Source organism: Epinephelus lanceolatus, chromosome 6 (assembly GCF_041903045.1).
Source record: "Epinephelus lanceolatus isolate andai-2023 chromosome 6, ASM4190304v1, whole genome shotgun sequence".
Taxonomy (NCBI): domain Eukaryota; kingdom Metazoa; phylum Chordata; class Actinopteri; order Perciformes; family Serranidae; genus Epinephelus; species Epinephelus lanceolatus.
The window spans coordinates 24,858,110-24,874,669 of NC_135739.1; the positions used below are offsets into that span (position 1 = coordinate 24,858,110).

At 40.9% G+C, this 16,560-nt stretch overlaps 1 protein-coding gene across 2 annotated transcripts in view; it reads left to right on the top strand.

The window, feature by feature from the left end:
* Window positions 1-7,262: 7,262 nt before the first annotated feature.
* Window positions 7,263-16,560, top strand: part of nr5a2 (nuclear receptor subfamily 5, group A, member 2) — a 72,755-nt gene continuing 63,457 nt past the window's right edge. The window contains exons 1-3 of one of the 2 annotated variants that reach the window (XM_078168845.1): window positions 7,263-8,077; window positions 11,183-11,301; window positions 14,930-15,071. In XM_078168845.1, the coding sequence (XP_078024971.1) occupies window positions 7,996-8,077; window positions 11,183-11,301; window positions 14,930-15,071 (343 nt within the window). In that variant the 5' untranslated portion in view covers window positions 7,263-7,995. Of the gene's footprint in view, window positions 8,078-9,369; window positions 9,527-11,182; window positions 11,302-14,929; window positions 15,072-16,560 lie in introns of those variants that run through there. The other variant, XM_078168846.1, reaches the window with a different exon arrangement.

Below are 16,560 nucleotides of genomic sequence, written 5' to 3' on the forward strand. Positions count from 1 at the left end.
CACCTGGTTTTGAGATCTGGTGATTATGAGGGCAATAAAATATGATTCACATCTTTGTACTTATCAAAATGCTCAAGAACTTTATGTGTCCCATATGGAAATGTGCATTTGCTATGTACCTCCACTCATTCCTGTTTTTTGTCACTTATTTCTCAGAGTGATTTTGAGTTTGAATCTGCATCCGCCAGTAGCGTTTGAACCCATAGAAGCCTCCTCTCTTCTCTTACTTCTGCTCTTCCCTTCCCTTCTACCTCTCCCCCATGTCCTCCAATCCGTGAGAGATGTTAGTGGGACATTTAGCTCCGTGTAGATCTTCTTCTCTCGTCTTCTTCTCCTCTCCCCTCCTTCTGTCAGAAACATTAAATGGCAGCCCTCTGCTCCCTCCCCCCCTTCCTATGATGGTCTCCTTTTGCCTTCCACTTTTTCTTTGCCATCCCTTTTGCCATCCCTCACTCCAATATGATTGACATTTCATCAGACATGAGGAAGTACCAAGCCTTGACCCGCTTTATGTCACAGTAGCCCATGGTATTTTTAATAACCTCCTATCGCCTGCCTGCGTCATTCCACTCCATTAACCAGCTGCTATGTGTAGCATATTTTAAAGATGAATACATCACTGTCAAATTAATTGTGATATCTTTCATTAAGTACTACAAACAAAAAATAGCTTGAACAGCACCTTCTTTCTGTTGTGTGTTGTAAAGGAATTATTTTTGCAAAGTAAGACCTATTGTTGGGCTCCAAATGTAAAGTGAGATCCAGTAGGATCCTTAAAATGTCTGGTCCTGCAGTGTTTGTGTCAAATATTCTCGATTCTAGCGTGTGTTTCTGTGAGACCTCATGTTCGAGCACACAGATGCCAATCAAGCTTGAAAATATTCTGGATACATGTTTACCATTTATATATTTATATCCCTCTTTTTACTTTTGCATGGGGTATAAAATATTAAAATGTCTGTGCACGTGTATTCTCCGGCTCACCTCACTTTTATGTCTTCTCGGCCGTTTGACATGGAGATAACCAAGCCCCTCAGACAATATCGGCGTCCTTCCACTTTAGGTTGTCAGCGGCAAACTGAAACCTCTTTACACAAACATGCATGCACACACAAATGCCCACTACTCTCTGTCGTCAAAAGGCCCAGTCTTTGTTTGATCCCTTGTGAGGTTTATCTCCTAAGCCCAAATGTCAACACTTGCTGTTGACTGACTCGGTTTCCTCCGATAATCCAGCGACTGTCCACAGCCTAAGACCTGGAGACCAGCAGGTAACAGCAGTTGACCTGGGGCATAATAGAAAGTCAAAGGGATACTAGAAATACTGAGGAATTAGGGAGTGACAATCAGAAACGAGGCAGGAGCATCATGCAGGAATTAAGCCCACACTTAGCTTAATATGAATATGCATCATTTCCTTTCCATTTCAACCATCTAGCCACAGAAAGTCAGTTTTCACAACCAAGAAATAAGCTGCCTGAAAATGCTCTTTAGAGAAGATAAATCTAAACTCCAGGGCAGACATCATGAAGTACTGTGTAGCAACAAGACAATCTTGTGTCACCTCTGCAATACAGGTGTTGTCATTGATCTGTACTGTGTGTTTATGTTGTCGGACAACTTTACAATGGGATGTGATCAATGGTCTTGGAATTACTGTTCACCCAACAGGTAACACACATGAGCCACAAGAGAAACACTATTTTATACCATAGACTGTATACAATAATATCAGGATGTCACTCATTGGTTTGTGGATTCCCACTTTGAAGCCAAAAGTTAAACTGTCGGCCATCGCCATCTTGGACTTTTGGAGCCAGAAATGACCATATTTGGACAGAGGGTGGAGCTGTGGAGGAGCGAGGGATAGATCTGACTCATAGACTGTAGTGACACCTCACAGACGTCCTGTCACTCAAAGTGTCCCTGCCTTTAATCATGCATAAGTTTAAACCTTAATAAAATGAAAATGTGTGTTACATAGAATTAACCCTGTACAGCTGTCATGAAGAGGGAAATTGAGCGCGGTCTCAATCCAAAGTCGTCGAAATCTGGCACTTGGGCAGTGAGTTGTGACGTCAGAAACCAATGAAAAAAGCCATCCTTTAACATCGGCATGATACGTGGCTGTTTGCCGTTATAGTTTAACACCGCAGGGTGGCGTCAGGGAGTACGCAGTAGTTAAAGGCGCTGTATGTAAGAATGTGGCCACAACGGTTACTGCACTCAAATTCAAAATACTGCCGCGAGTCGTGTCCGCCCCCCCTCCCCTACAGATTCGAGGTTGCTGGACAGCGGCACGCTGGAGACTGATTTGTTTGCCCACAGGCGGCTGGCGTGGCAGGGCCGCATCGCCGCGTCCTTGATCTTCGGTTTTCCAGCGGACCGTTCGAGCAAGTCCAGCTTCTCTGCTGCTAACACTGCTGCTGGGATACAGCTGAGGAGGAGCCGGCTGCTAATGCTATGTACCGGGACACTGCTAATGCTGCTTGCCGTGCTGCTGTAGCTCAGTCGTAACTGTAACTGATGCTGAGACTCTACTGACTATGTGACTGGTAGACGGTGGTGGGTGGCGCAACAGGCCAAAACACAAATTCAAAACATAAACATGATTTGCAGACCGTAAAAATGTTTTTTAAATGCAAATATTCTGGCTGTACTATTGTTGTCGGTGAGATCAGTATATTATATGAACATTATTCCTTAGTCTCTGTGACATATTAGGAGGATTTTACGACTATTTGCTTTATATTTCTAATATATAGCCCCTTTAAGGCAGCAAAAGTCCAACTGGGGTGGGCGGGAGGGGTAGTGGATGGGTACAACAACCAACTTCCACCCAAGAGAGCCGTGTTTGCGTCCCGTAAGATTCAAAGCCAAACCCTGTTCTTTTTTCCTAAACCTAACCATCTGTGTTTGTGGTTGAAGGCAAAAAAACGTCAATTTGCGGTACTGTAGGATGTTTATTTTGAAAGAGACTGTATATCAACGTTAAATTTCCTGTGAAAATGGAAGTGTATTTTGAAAGAAGACAATACATGTAACAGGCAGAGCTTGACACGGTGTCCCAGAATGTCAACAACCAACGCACCCAAGGAACTTTGCACATCATATGTGGACATGGAAAGTCCATGACTAAACGTCAATATGTGACAAATGAGATTGTGTTGGGATATTAGCCATAGAGACCAAAACTGTTTTTTGGACCAGGCTATAAACATGTTTATTTCTGCTGTAAAGTTGGGTATCTTAACAGGGGGGTTTATGCAGATTGACTTGCTTCTGGAGCCAGCCTCTAGTGGCCATTCAAAGAACTGCAGTTTTTGGCACTTTCCCGTTGGCTTCATTTTTTTGTCCCCAGGGGTTGCTGCTTGTTTTTAACTTGGGTGGTTAGTAACTGAGCTATGTTAGTCCTACACTTTACCAGCTAATAGCTATAATGCAAAACTTAACTGTTTGTCAACCACATGGTTAAGAAAAAAAAAAAAAAGGATAGTGGACAAAATCTGCACTCTTTATTTTACTCTGAGATCAAACGGAGCTAGTAAGATCTATCCAGCACTACTGTTCCACAACGACTGAAGCATCTTGTTTGTTTTTGCTGCAAACTCTGCTGTCATCAACCTCACCAGCCACAGCTCTGATAAACCCACAGCATGTAACCTGCTTAGCACCAAACAGCAGACAGACATAGTTAGTGATAAGATATCAAGTCAAGATATTTTCCTCAGGAGTGGGTGAGTTAAAGGAGCTAAAAGGAAAGTGAATATTAGACTTCTATTCATCAGGGGGGCAGAAACAGAACTCAAAATGGCTGATAATGTTGCTTTGAGACCGCTGGATGTGTTAATATGAAAAAGTTTCTCAACACATTTGCATCATGACAATATGTTAATGTTATGTTTACAGCTTGTTGCAGAGCCCCCAAGTGGCCAAAAAATTAGTTAACGCCATTATAAGTTTTCCATTTTGTTTTGTTATATACTTTTACAGACACTATATTGAAGACACGGTATTATACGTTTTGCTCCACTAATTTAATTTGTACAGTTTAAACTACAAAGCAAAACTCTGCTGCTTCCTTTTATCATTGTCTTGTGTTTCGATCAGTCACGCTAGTTTGTGTCACATCGTCACCTTCTTTGTTTTGTTTTATGAGTCGTTGCTCTGCATGCAGGGTCCTGCAGTATTTTTAGAGCCAGTGACTGTTTACATTATGTCCTCAACACAGAAAACAGAGGTGTGTGTGTGTATGTGTTTGTATGTCTGTTTGTGTATGTGTGTGCCGGGGGGGGCTGGATAGGTGATTTCCTGGATATGAATAGCGAGTGTGTGTTGATTATAATTTAATGATGCTTGTGTGTGTGTGTGTGTGTGTGTGTGTGTGTTACAATTTCAAGGCTATTGTTATTTGATCAGAACAAATCAGTCATACATGCACATATACACTCACACAAATGAGCACACACAGACACACACAGACTTCAATGCAAACAAACCAGCATGGCTGCACATGTCCCCATCAGGTATCCATATGATAATACACACACACAATTTCACACACAATGCATAGGAGTTCCTCATTAGATTAAAATAATAGACAATGTGTTTGTGCTTTAATCACCTAGTGCATGTAAACATAATAGTTTTTATTAGTTTTTACAGCCAGCAGTGTGTGTGTGTGTGTGTGTGTGTGTGTGTGTGTGTGTGTGCCGATCAGATAAATGCAAACCTGGAAGTGAAACGTGGCTGACGATTAGTCCAAAGTTTGAGTGACCGCGTCGGCGTGACTTGGCCTCTCTTTTGATGTGACTCTAACCACCTGAAACAGTGAACTGTCGCAAAGTCAATAAAGTACCACCTGAGAACCTATAGGTGTCTCTGTCTCTGTCTGTCTGTCTGTCTGTCTGTCTTTCAATCTTTGTGTTTCAATTCAGTTTTTTCAATTATTGATTGTATTTATGAATAACCAAAAGCCTCGTGCTCTCCATACTGCTCCTGTGTTGTCTGTGTTTTTGTGTTTGAACCTTTTGACCTGCCTTTTATCCTTCCCTTCTTCCTGTGTGCCTCATTACATTTTACCACAGCACCCTCTCTCTGTCTATGTGTCTCTCTCCATACAGGTTAATCATTCCAGCACTGCTATCTTGCCAGAGAAGGTCTTATCAGCCTCTGTGTCATTTTATAACCTAACCTGCACCCCCCCCACACACACACACACACACACACACTCTGAGCCTCCCACCCCTTACTTGTCCTCCCCCTTGTCATTCCCTGACTCCGCCCCCTGCTGCCTGCAAGTAACCCTTCTGTAACCAATCACACCCGAGCATTATAAGTATGTTGCTGATTGGTGGAACCTTCTGCACCCTGTCAACATTGTAGTTGATGTGCTGCTCAGCAAATGATGATAAAAAAGAGTCTGTATCAGTGTGTTAATTTGAAGGGAGATTGGGTGGCTACTGATACTGGAATAAAGAGGATAATTCAATTGTTTTTAATATAAAAGTTCACAGAAGTTTATTTTATTCTCTTTAGTATGTTGTTTTCTTTTTATAATTTATTGTGATTAAATGCTTTGCAACCCACTTGTTTGACTCTTCTGCTGCAAGAACAGAGATGAATGTGTGGAGGAATTTATTTCACAGGGGTGACATGGGATATTTCTAGTGAGGAGTAACTAAAGAAATTTGAGAGGGAACTATATTCTATGTTGACAGAAACATTAATTTCTATTTAATTTAAGTGATGATGTCTTGTATAGAATGGTGCCCCAGTTATACAAACTTTCAAATTTTATTAAACTGACTGAAATAGAGGATCATATAGGATCATATGAGGATATTTGAAACGAGAAGACAAACACAGTCTCCCATTATATTGTGGCATCATTTATAGATTACCAAAGCTTGTGCACACGTAAACATATATATCTATAATAAACTGTATTTAACTGATGCTGTAGAAATTAAATGCAACAGGTCAGGCTGGGTTCAGACAAAGCCTGAGGTTTTAGACTTGTAACCAAAATTCTAAATATTGTTGGCTGCACTTTTCCTCATTTTCAATAAAAGTTAGGAAGAATAGGCAGGTTATATCGGGTGGGTATGACATGAGTACGGTAGTGCGCCATAAGTACTGAAAAAAGAAACTGAACGAAACTGATTCAGTAGAATATTTCACTTGGAATTTAAAATTTGCGCTTGCAAATGAAAGAAACAATAAAAAAGAAATTCCCTGTGGTGTGTGTGTGTGTGTGTGTTTGTGTGTGTGTGTGTGTGTGTGTGTGGAGCGCGCCCTCTGCGACCCTTCAGGTGTTCAGGTGTGTGTGTGTGACTTTTCTGTGTCCCCCCTCTACCGATGATAAGGTAACACTGTGCCAAACTAAGTGTCCGTGTGAAGCGCGTGCATAGGGGGGATTTATGGGGACGTAGACGCATAATTAATATATTTTTTTGTCTTTGTGTATTTAATTTGGAATAGGCTAGCCCGAGCCTGACGTCAGATCGCTAATTGATCCCTGCTCAGCCAATTACCGATAATAATTCAGAGGCAAAGGTATAATTTATTGCGTAAGGGGGCTGATTTGATCCAAGAGTAAAGGCCGTTTTGAGCCTGAGGCCGGTGCTGCTCACATTTTCCACCAAATTGAACAAACAAACCCAAAAGCTGCTGATGCTACAGAGGGCATGTTGCTTTTTTAAATTTATATGCTGAAATTTGTATGCCCCTTACCTGCGTGATAAAATGATAAAATAATGATAGTCCTCTTAAGGAAAGAAAGAAAGAAAGAAAGAAAGAAAGAAAGAAAGAAAGAACGGTGTTACCTTTTTATTTGATTATATATTATGACTTCTATATTATATATGACTTCTAATGATCAGTGGGGTCATTATGACAGAAGCAGAGAACATGGTGCTAAAACTGATAATTGAGGTTAACTAAATATTGCAATAAAATATATGCAAACGACATGTAAAGATCAAGGATGTTATAAAATAACACAACTTTGCATCATTGAATCGTGCCCGTTCGCATGCATGTGTGCGTGCGTGCGTGCGTGCGTGTGCTGCCGTACGCTCCTGTTCTAACACGCTCCCAACCCACATACCTCGCGCGCTGCCTTTGCGCTCCGTGCGCTCATGGGGAGTCTGCCCTCACATGCAGTTGCATCACCTCGCTTGATTTCCTTGTTCTCCCTGCGCTTTTAAAGTCCATCATTAACGGGGATTAAACAGCTGAGATTTCGGAGAGATGGAACTGGAGGGTTTGAGGCGATGTTTCCCGGTCTCCTCGCCTGATTGGATCGGGCAGAGATGATGTCAGACGACCGCATGCGCCCCGGATTGGAGAGAGAGGAGTAAACAAAGCCGCGAGGAGGAGGAGGAGGCGGAGGAGAGGTCTCCACATCTCCAGACAGTCCGACCGACACACCGAATCCGACTTTACGCACAGGACGGGGCGGCCCCGGTGGCGCGTTCTCGTCTGCTAACGGCTCAAAGTTACATTGAGGGTCCCACTTTAATGCGTGACGCGCGAAAAAAATACTTTTGGAAAAGCTAAAGGGAAACTTACTATCGTCTTTTAATCCGGACGCTGTGCAGTTTTCTCGTGTGAGTGGGAGACTGATTCCCTAACTCAGCGCGCAACTCCTCCTTAATAAGTATCGAAGGAATCACTCGTCTGTGGTTATTTTTACTCTTCTGTGCGCAGATGCAATTTTGAGAAACTAAATAAGTGAAGTTAAAACAGAGCAGACACGCACCGGCTATGCAGCCCGGTCGCTTGAAGACAGTCTGAATCGTTTGAATCAGACTTCACATTCGGAACATGGTCCGATAATTGGAAGACAGACAGAGACAGAAAGTAAGAATTAAAGAGCTTAAAAAAGACATTTGGGACACTTTGAGGTCTGTTTGGGGGGACATCCGCCTCTGACGTCCAGGTGTCCCGCCGAGCGGTGCGGAGTCTCCAGCTCAGGCCGGCAGCGCTGACATGCTACCCAAAGTCGAGACTGAATCCCTGGGACTCTCTCGATCGTATGGAGAACAAGGGCGCGTGCCAAGGAATATGCAAGGTGAGAACTGTCATTCATTTTAATCTCGTATAGGACTACAAGGCAGATACGCTTCCAGTTGGGTAGATTTACGGAGCGTTATCGGTGTGGAAGTCCTCAGTGCGTGCCTCAATGTCACCAAAACTTTTGAACACGCTTATAACCAACACATTTCTGCGCTAATGTAGGACAGTGAGTGGTGATAGAGCCAATATAGACTATTAATGTGTGATGAACGTGTTAAATTATCAAACATATGGAGGTCATTAGTTTTTTTGGAGATTTTGGAATTTATGGTCAGGGGACAAGATCCTGTTATTTTCTCTTTGTCTTAACTCTGATAAAATAATGAAAACATTAATGCAGATCAAACCTGGACACACGTTTCTAAGGTCTGGCTGGCGATCAGACAGTGATTATACCCAGCTGTCACTCATGCTGGAAGTGTGCAGACGCCTGGTGCGTAAAAGCGGTGAGACAGAGCAGCTGAGATGTGTGTATTTAACTTTTTAATTTCTGTGGTTTCAGAATGAAGCACTCCACTTCGCCTTAGCAAAATATGCAGAATTGGATCGTGATTTTTTTTTACTGCATGCGGACAGAAATTAAGACAGTGTTGCTGATCATTTATCAAAGAGAGCAAAACTGTGGAACATAAATTTAGAGGGTCTCTTTAGTGATTTGCCCCACTGCCAAAATTTGACCTCGGGACTGTAAACTTTGGTCTGTGAAGCCAGTTATTCCTGGTCTAATTAACACTATATAGGCTTTGTAAAATGGTCGCAATTGTGCAACAAATTAATCTAAATGAATTTATATTTTATTGTGTTCCTAACATTTTTTTGTTATGCAATTTAAAAAAATGGCCTGAAAATGATTGCAATTTCAAAATCAGGTTGAACCAAAATAAAAACTGGCACCAAATATGATGCTATACTCATGTATGCATTTTTTCATCTAAGTCTTTACGAATAATATCAAACATTTAGATGCTTTCAGTGCTTGCATGTGCGAATTTAGGTTTATATTTGTTTTTTAATTCTGCAACTTTCATTGAGGGAAAAAAATTAATGGGCATAATTATCAAAATCCTCAGCGGCATACATAACAATATACTTTTTCTTGATCTGTTTCTACAAATTACACACACAGCAGGGAAGATTTAAATAAAAGGGACTGACTCCCTCTGCCAAGTTAAACTCACGTATCCCCCTCACGTCATTTCACAGCAATATAAACGGACAATCAATTAACCCGGTCTTGGTTTATGAGACGCTGATAACATACACTCACAAGACAAGGAGTGGCTTGTTAGCGGAGCCCGTTATCTACTTTTACGCAGAGTTAAAAACAAGGTAGCTCGGACGGGAGGAGGGTTTCTCTTGGAATCATCTGCGTTTTGGGCAAATGTTGGAGCTATTTTTTTGGGAGATTGCATGAACAAGTGACCGTCGAGGGGAGAGCCAGCAGGTGAGATACTGGGTTGACGGGTATGTTTCTGCACCTTTCTAATGCAGTGTGACCTGGACACACTGTTTGTGCACAAACCTCTGCGTGTTTCTGGAGCAGGAATGTATCTGAACTCAGTTTAGCCACATCTTTACATTAAAGTGGTTATTTAAAATGTAATACATTATGTACAATTTTAAGGGAGAAAATATCTGGTTTAAACTCAGAAAGAATATTCCTTTGTTTGACGACTATTTCCAACTAGAACTACTAATTTATTTTTTATTTACCACGGCAGCATCCACTGCCTGAGTGCAACCGATACCCTGCTAATGATAATTTTCTTTAGATGTGTCCAAACCTGCAGCTGTCGTGCGTCACGATAACAGGCCCCACAAACGCTCTCCTCCATGCGCTTTAAGGCACAAGAAAGTTCGGAAATGGAGTTGGCTTTGAGCTTCTGTGGAAAAAAAAACCCGGCAGCTCGGTGGAACTTGTTGCTTCAGCTGGAATATGCAGCGCGGGATCCCAGCAGGGCAACGCGTTAACAAACCAGAAATCATGTCTAATTAAAAGGTTTCAGTGAGCAGATGAGTGGAGTCTGAAGCGGAGCAGTAATATATGTGAAGGCCTTGGAAAAGGCGTCTAGTTGACAAAATATTTCCACTTTTACAGCCACATCCACTGAGGGTTTTTTTCCTGTTTGATCCTGGCTGCTTTTTTATGATTAGAACCATAAATGCTTTTGTAACTGCTGTAAATGTCAGCCTGGGTGTTTGCCCTGCGCTGACACACACAGTCTTATCAATGGAAGGGTTTCTAAAACGCATGGGGGCAAATACATCGCAATAATTATATTAGATTTATATTCAGTCTTAATAAAAAAGAAATGTGAAAATATGCAAGTGGCGTGAAACCCCACTTAATTCTGGTTAATTCTAAATCACAGTAATCAGCTGTATAAAGAAATAATAATGTCAAATTAAACTGACGACTTTTAAATGGACATTTTTTTCCAGCGCAAGCAGGAAGTCACATTTTTTTAAACTAAGAAAACACATTTTAAAAAAAAATCAATTGTCCTCCAGCATTTATTCTCAGAGAGGGAAAAATAATGTTGGTTCAAGTTGATTTTGATATTTTCCCCCCTCGCCTGCAGAGATAAGGGCTTCTCTGTGTGTCTTCATTTGTCTGTGGGCGGTAACATTTTCTCCTCCAATCCTTAACTCTAATATCTCTCCATTTCCCCCAGCGATTCCACGACTTAGATGTATGCATATTTATGAGGCTCACTTTCATGCGTTTATATATATATATATATATATATATATATATATATATATATATATAATTTTTTGGCTCCTGTCTGCAACGAAAGCAGAAGAGAGGGCGGCAACGAGGAGAAATAAATGGTTGCGTCCTTTCAACTCATTCCAAAATCCACTATTCATCGTCTTCCCCCTGCTCAAAATTAAACCTCTACAAGTCCAAGAGAAGTCGTCGTCGTCGTCGTCGTCGCCCCCCCCCCCCCCCCACAAAAAAAAAAAAAAAAACTCAATCACTTGCGTCGCGTGGATCCCCGTGGTTCACCTTGATGGATGAAAGTGGGCTTTTGGGAAAGAGATTGCTCAGCACTGAAAATAGTCTCCTCTCTGTGTGTCCGTGTCTCATCCTCAGCCCCCCAGTTAAAAATGATGGACTACTCCTATGACGAAGACTTGGACGAGATGTGTCCCGTGTGTGGAGACAAGGTTTCAGGCTATCACTACGGACTACTGACCTGCGAGAGCTGCAAGGTTAGTGCCCTCATTTCACACTCCCCAGTGGGAAACCATTACACTGTATTACAATAATATTGTGTGCGCATGGTTACCTTCCTGTATCTGCTTTGATATCTAAAATATTCTTAGTGGCTAAAATTGTTTTTGGCTGTGAGGTCTCAATTATAGCTGCCTAATTAATGGTGGTAATAGGAAGTTTCTGCAGTGCATCAAAGCCTGACAGTAGGTTGGAGCATTTTGCTTGTGTGTCTGCAGTGAAGCAAGTTATTTTCCTTGAATATTGCAGACACAGTTTGCATTGTTCAATACAATTAAAACACACTGCATACATAGTGATACATACGTCTCCACGGCTGCTTATTTCAGTGTATGAGCCTCTCTTTTTGCCGTGATATTTTTGCACACTAGGCATTTAGCCGACATTCTTGTCTACAGCAACTTGCAACAAGTGTAACTGTGCAGTAAATATTCAGTTCCTCGCTATTAATGTTACAGGAAAACCAAAGGTAAAGAGGCCAAGGGTCAAATATTGTTGTGACAATTGGTGTAACAAACTTTTCCTGTGAGTGTCAGGGGATTTTTTAAAGCGGTGAATGTCTTGAAAGAGAAGCAGGCAAAGGGTTTATTTCATTTTTATTTTTGCCACCACTAAACACAGTAGGAGGGGGAGGAGGGTTTCACCCTGGCAGCAAAGTACACACTAAAACTGTCTCTGTATGAACAAGCGTGTACTTTACTGTCTAAAACTCTCATCACAAGTTCGTTACGCTCACAGCAGCATTGTCTGGCTCCAAAATGTTTCCATGCACAGGCTAATAATGAAGCTACCGCAAAGTAAACTGTTGCTGCTATTATTTTTGAGCTCTATCAACAACCTATTTGTCCCTTGCTGCCTCTTTCCACCGTCCTCCTCAACGCAGAGCTAATAGGCTTCACCCAAGTTTTTTTGTTAGCCCAGTAAAGCTGTCAGCACAAAATTAAGCTAAGACAAATGTCTCTGTGTTAACACTATTCAGTGCAAAAACGCCGCTCGCAGTATTGATGCCGCGGCACACATTTCTCGCCTATGTGGTCATTATTCAAAGCAGATGTTATAGATTTTATCCCATATTATGACCTTGAGATGCTAAGCACTTGCTTGAAGGGAGACGTCAGTGGCATCTCTGCTGCTCTGCAGGCTCGTGTTGGAGAGCCAGTCCACAAACACATCTCCCAGTGTGTGTGTGTGTGTGTGTGTATGTGTGTGCATGCAGTAGATGAAGAAGTCTTTTATGAAGTGCTGTATCCTTGTTGAAACATGAATGATATTGATAATTACCTGAAGCTTATCATTGATTATCTCTAAAATGCAGGCAATCTATTCACTGAAAGTATGATTGTTGGAGCTGGACTGATACATCAGTGTGTTGACATGTTGCAGGCTCATATTGGTATTAAATATCTATCTCCAGTGTAATGGAGGTTTGTCTCTGGCCACAGCTGCATGAAAACTAGAAGAGAAACCAGTAGTTAGATTTTATTCTTGTTTTTCTGTTAACGTAAAAGCACTGCTGTTTCAGTTTTGTTACGCGCAACCGAAGCAAGATTCATATTCTCTAAATAGTTCATATTTCCTAGTGAGTTTTTATATTTGCAACAACCCTCTACCCTTTTCTTGCACCCCCTCACCTCACCCATGCTTGTACCCTTCAACCCCAGAAACTCAGTTGTGATTTGGACGCATTTGTTATCAGGGTCGGATGTTTTTTGAGCTTTAGTTGGGTTACCAGTTCTGGGCCGAGGAACACACACACACACATGCAGAAAAAAAAGGAGTGAATCAAGATTCTTTAACCTCCGAAAAACCCTACCACCTCACACACACACACAGCCAGTGTTGGTTCATACTACACACCCTCCCACATAAAGTAAACATGGTACCACATCATACCTGCTGCAATAACAACAACAAGCTGAAACGGGCTTCATGGTCCCCACTGTACACAAACAGGCTCAATCCCAGGACGTTGGGAGACACCGAGCAAAGTCTAATCCTAAAATACTGACATTACAAGGTCAAGGGTCAGAGCCACAGTGCGCAGTGGACGTATCAAAAATATATTTAGGATCTGCAGAAGTTTGAGGGAAATAGATGAAGTTAGAACATATTCAAACTAGTAAAGAGTGCAGGGATCAGAGGAGATAAAGTGGTGATGTGCATTTTATTTTTCCTGCTTCTTTGTCGGACTTACTGCCCAGAATTGACATGAAGTAAAAGCAGTTTCCTGGTTGCTGTTTTTGTGTTGAGAGAATGCAGTTTCGTAGGACGGAATTCCAAGGTCAGGAATACCCAATTACTCAGATAATTCATCAAATTAAAATCGTGCTTACTTCTATGAATAGCTTGTGTCTACTTTAAAGCATACCATTTCATATTTCAGTGATGATTTTATGTTTTATGTTATTTGTGACATATTTTTGAGTGAATGAGAAACTTTGCTGTGTATAATGGCAACAGGAATGGGTAAAAGTTGCTTTCAGCAAAGCCTTTCACGAATAAAAATGAGCCTTGACTGATGAGTGTCTTTTCTTGGTTTGAGCTGCCGGTAAAATGAAAGCTTTTCAGTGATGTTGTCCGCTTAATCTCCAGACGTGATGTTGCGTGGTTTTTAAGGCATGTTAGAATCCAGTTTGGTTCAGATATTTATAGCGCATGCTGTGCACTAAATGGAAAATTGGAGAGAAAGTTCTCTCTGAAGCATGGATTTTTTAGCACTGAGAAGTCGATAATCCAAAACCGAGTGCAGAGGAGGTTTTTTTTTTTTTTTTTTTTTTTGCTTGGGACGGATCAGGCAATGCAGATTGTCAATTAAATTTGTGTTTGGTGAGGTTTTTTTTTTTAAAAGACCAGGTTTAAGGATTCTCCTCCCAGGTTATGGATCTAGAATACGTTAATACCATCTTCCCTTCGTCTGATTTTCACTGCTGCTGCCTATAATTAATTCCACGTTGCAGGTATGAATCTCTGTAATCCCGGAACTGTGAATTATGGATATAATTTATTGGATTTTTCTGACTCCTGTGCTCATATTTTTCAATAATTAAGTGGAGAGTTGAAAAGATGCTTTCCCCGTAAAGTCTTTACCTGAATATATTGAGATATTAATAATATTGAGAATAGTAAAGTCATTCTGACAGGACACAAATTAGAATTTATACTCTTTATAAAGTAGTTTATAAGGCAGTAAAACATTAAGTGAGGCAGGTATGTAGATAATTTATTTGTTTAAAGCTCTTCTAAATTAAGGCATAGTGGAAATTTGAATTTATAAATAATTTGTGTGTGTGATTTATGAAAAAGTATCACAAATACTTTGTTTTCAGCTTCAGTATAAAGAAAGAAAAATATTTTAAAAAGACAAAAATTTCCTCCATTTGTATAAAGTGTGTATTAATATATATTCTGCATGTGTGTGTCCGAAAGCATCAGGACATCAATTGGAGTGTAGCTTTCAAAACTTCACCCTGTGTGTGTGTGTGTGTGTGTGTGTGTGTGTATCCATTAAGCCTGTCCCTCTCCATCTGTCTGGGAGTGTGAATGGGCCAATTACCATCGCATTGCAGGGGTCAAGCGGGTTGACGTCTTAATTGGTTCTCTCTGCAGGGCTTCTTCAAGCGCACCGTCCAGAACAACAAGCGCTACACATGTATAGAGAACCAGAGCTGCCAGATTGACAAGACCCAGAGGAAGCGCTGCCCGTACTGCCGCTTCCAGAAGTGCCTCACCGTCGGCATGAAGCTAGAAGGTACAGCAACATGTTTACTTTTTTTTTTTTTTTTTTTTTTTTACAGTTCAGGTGTTTGGCTTATACCTGAATGACTTTGGATCGCATGTTTTGCTGGTGTTTTTGCTTCTGTAATTCAGTGTGTTTATAGCTTAAACACAAGGTTAAAATCAGATATGACCTAAGGAGAGATGTTCAGCAGTGTTTCACAGTGCAGCAGTGGCTGGTGGAAAATGGGTAGCTGTTGAAAGTTTGGGATTTTTCACAACTGATAAAGAAGAAAGTTGTTGCATAAAGGAGGAAGGGTTTCAAACAACCAGTGACTGTAATGAACTGACCTCTGGGATTTTAGTGTCTTGCTCAATGACGGTCAGACAGAACAGATGACTGTAAATGGCACTAAACATGCAAATGTGCAGTAACCAGTGGTGGAGGGAGTATTCGGATACTTTGCTTAAGTGAAAGTATCAAAGTTGTGTGTGTAAAAGTAGATATTATTGGCAAATTTAACCTAAAATATCAAGAGTTAAAGTTTTCATGATGCAGAAAAATGTCCCCTGTGAGATATACATTGTTGGATTATTATCATTAGTGATGTGTTAATATGTAAGTACTATTTTACTGTTGTAGGTGGTTGAGATGGAGCTTACGAAACTATTTTATGTACTGTTGGGTACTTATGTGTAAGCTTATCAAATATTTTGCATTTTTACTGTAGTAAAAAATACCATGTTATTCTATGAAAAGTTGGAGAGTAAAAGAAGAAAGTGGAGTGTTAAGCATCCTGCATATGAATTTAGGTACAGTACTTGAGCTGGATTCCACCACAGCCTGTAACAAGACAGCATCTCGACCGCCAAATGCCCTAGATAGCCTCCGGGCTTGCTTTCACCAGAAGTCTTTTAAAATCACATTTAATCTGGGAGAATATTTGTCATTTTTATTGTACATTTCATGAATAGTTTACCACAGATTTTGTCTATTCTGAGGTTTCATAGCGAACACACATAGTGCTCACTAAAATATGATCCAGAACTTGCACATCTGCCGGAGTGGAAAAACAGATCCAGGCGGTGTTGCTGCATTCGGCATGCTGCATTGTAGATCTGTCGAGATATGATGCCTGTTTGCCACCACTGAAAGTTTGGTCGGAAAAAGATTACAGTATGACATGGAGCGGCTGAGATTGGAGAGTGGCTGCTTCTGGACTTTCACGGAGGTGTTTTAAAAGTTCTGGCAACATTACAGAAGTAGTCTTTTTCCATTGATTCACAATTGAGTACAGTTAATCATAGCACATGAACATTTTTTTGGAAATTCCGAGTAGAAATATTCTTCCATGATCAATTTGCATGTGAATAGTTTCCTCCCAAATTGACATATCCACCATTTAAAGGCGGTTGATACCTGCCCTGACAGAATAATTGCCCGTATGAAAGGAGAAGATTATATTTATTTTAACATTTAACAATGAACATCTCAGTTATATCTGTTCTCGCAAATGTATACG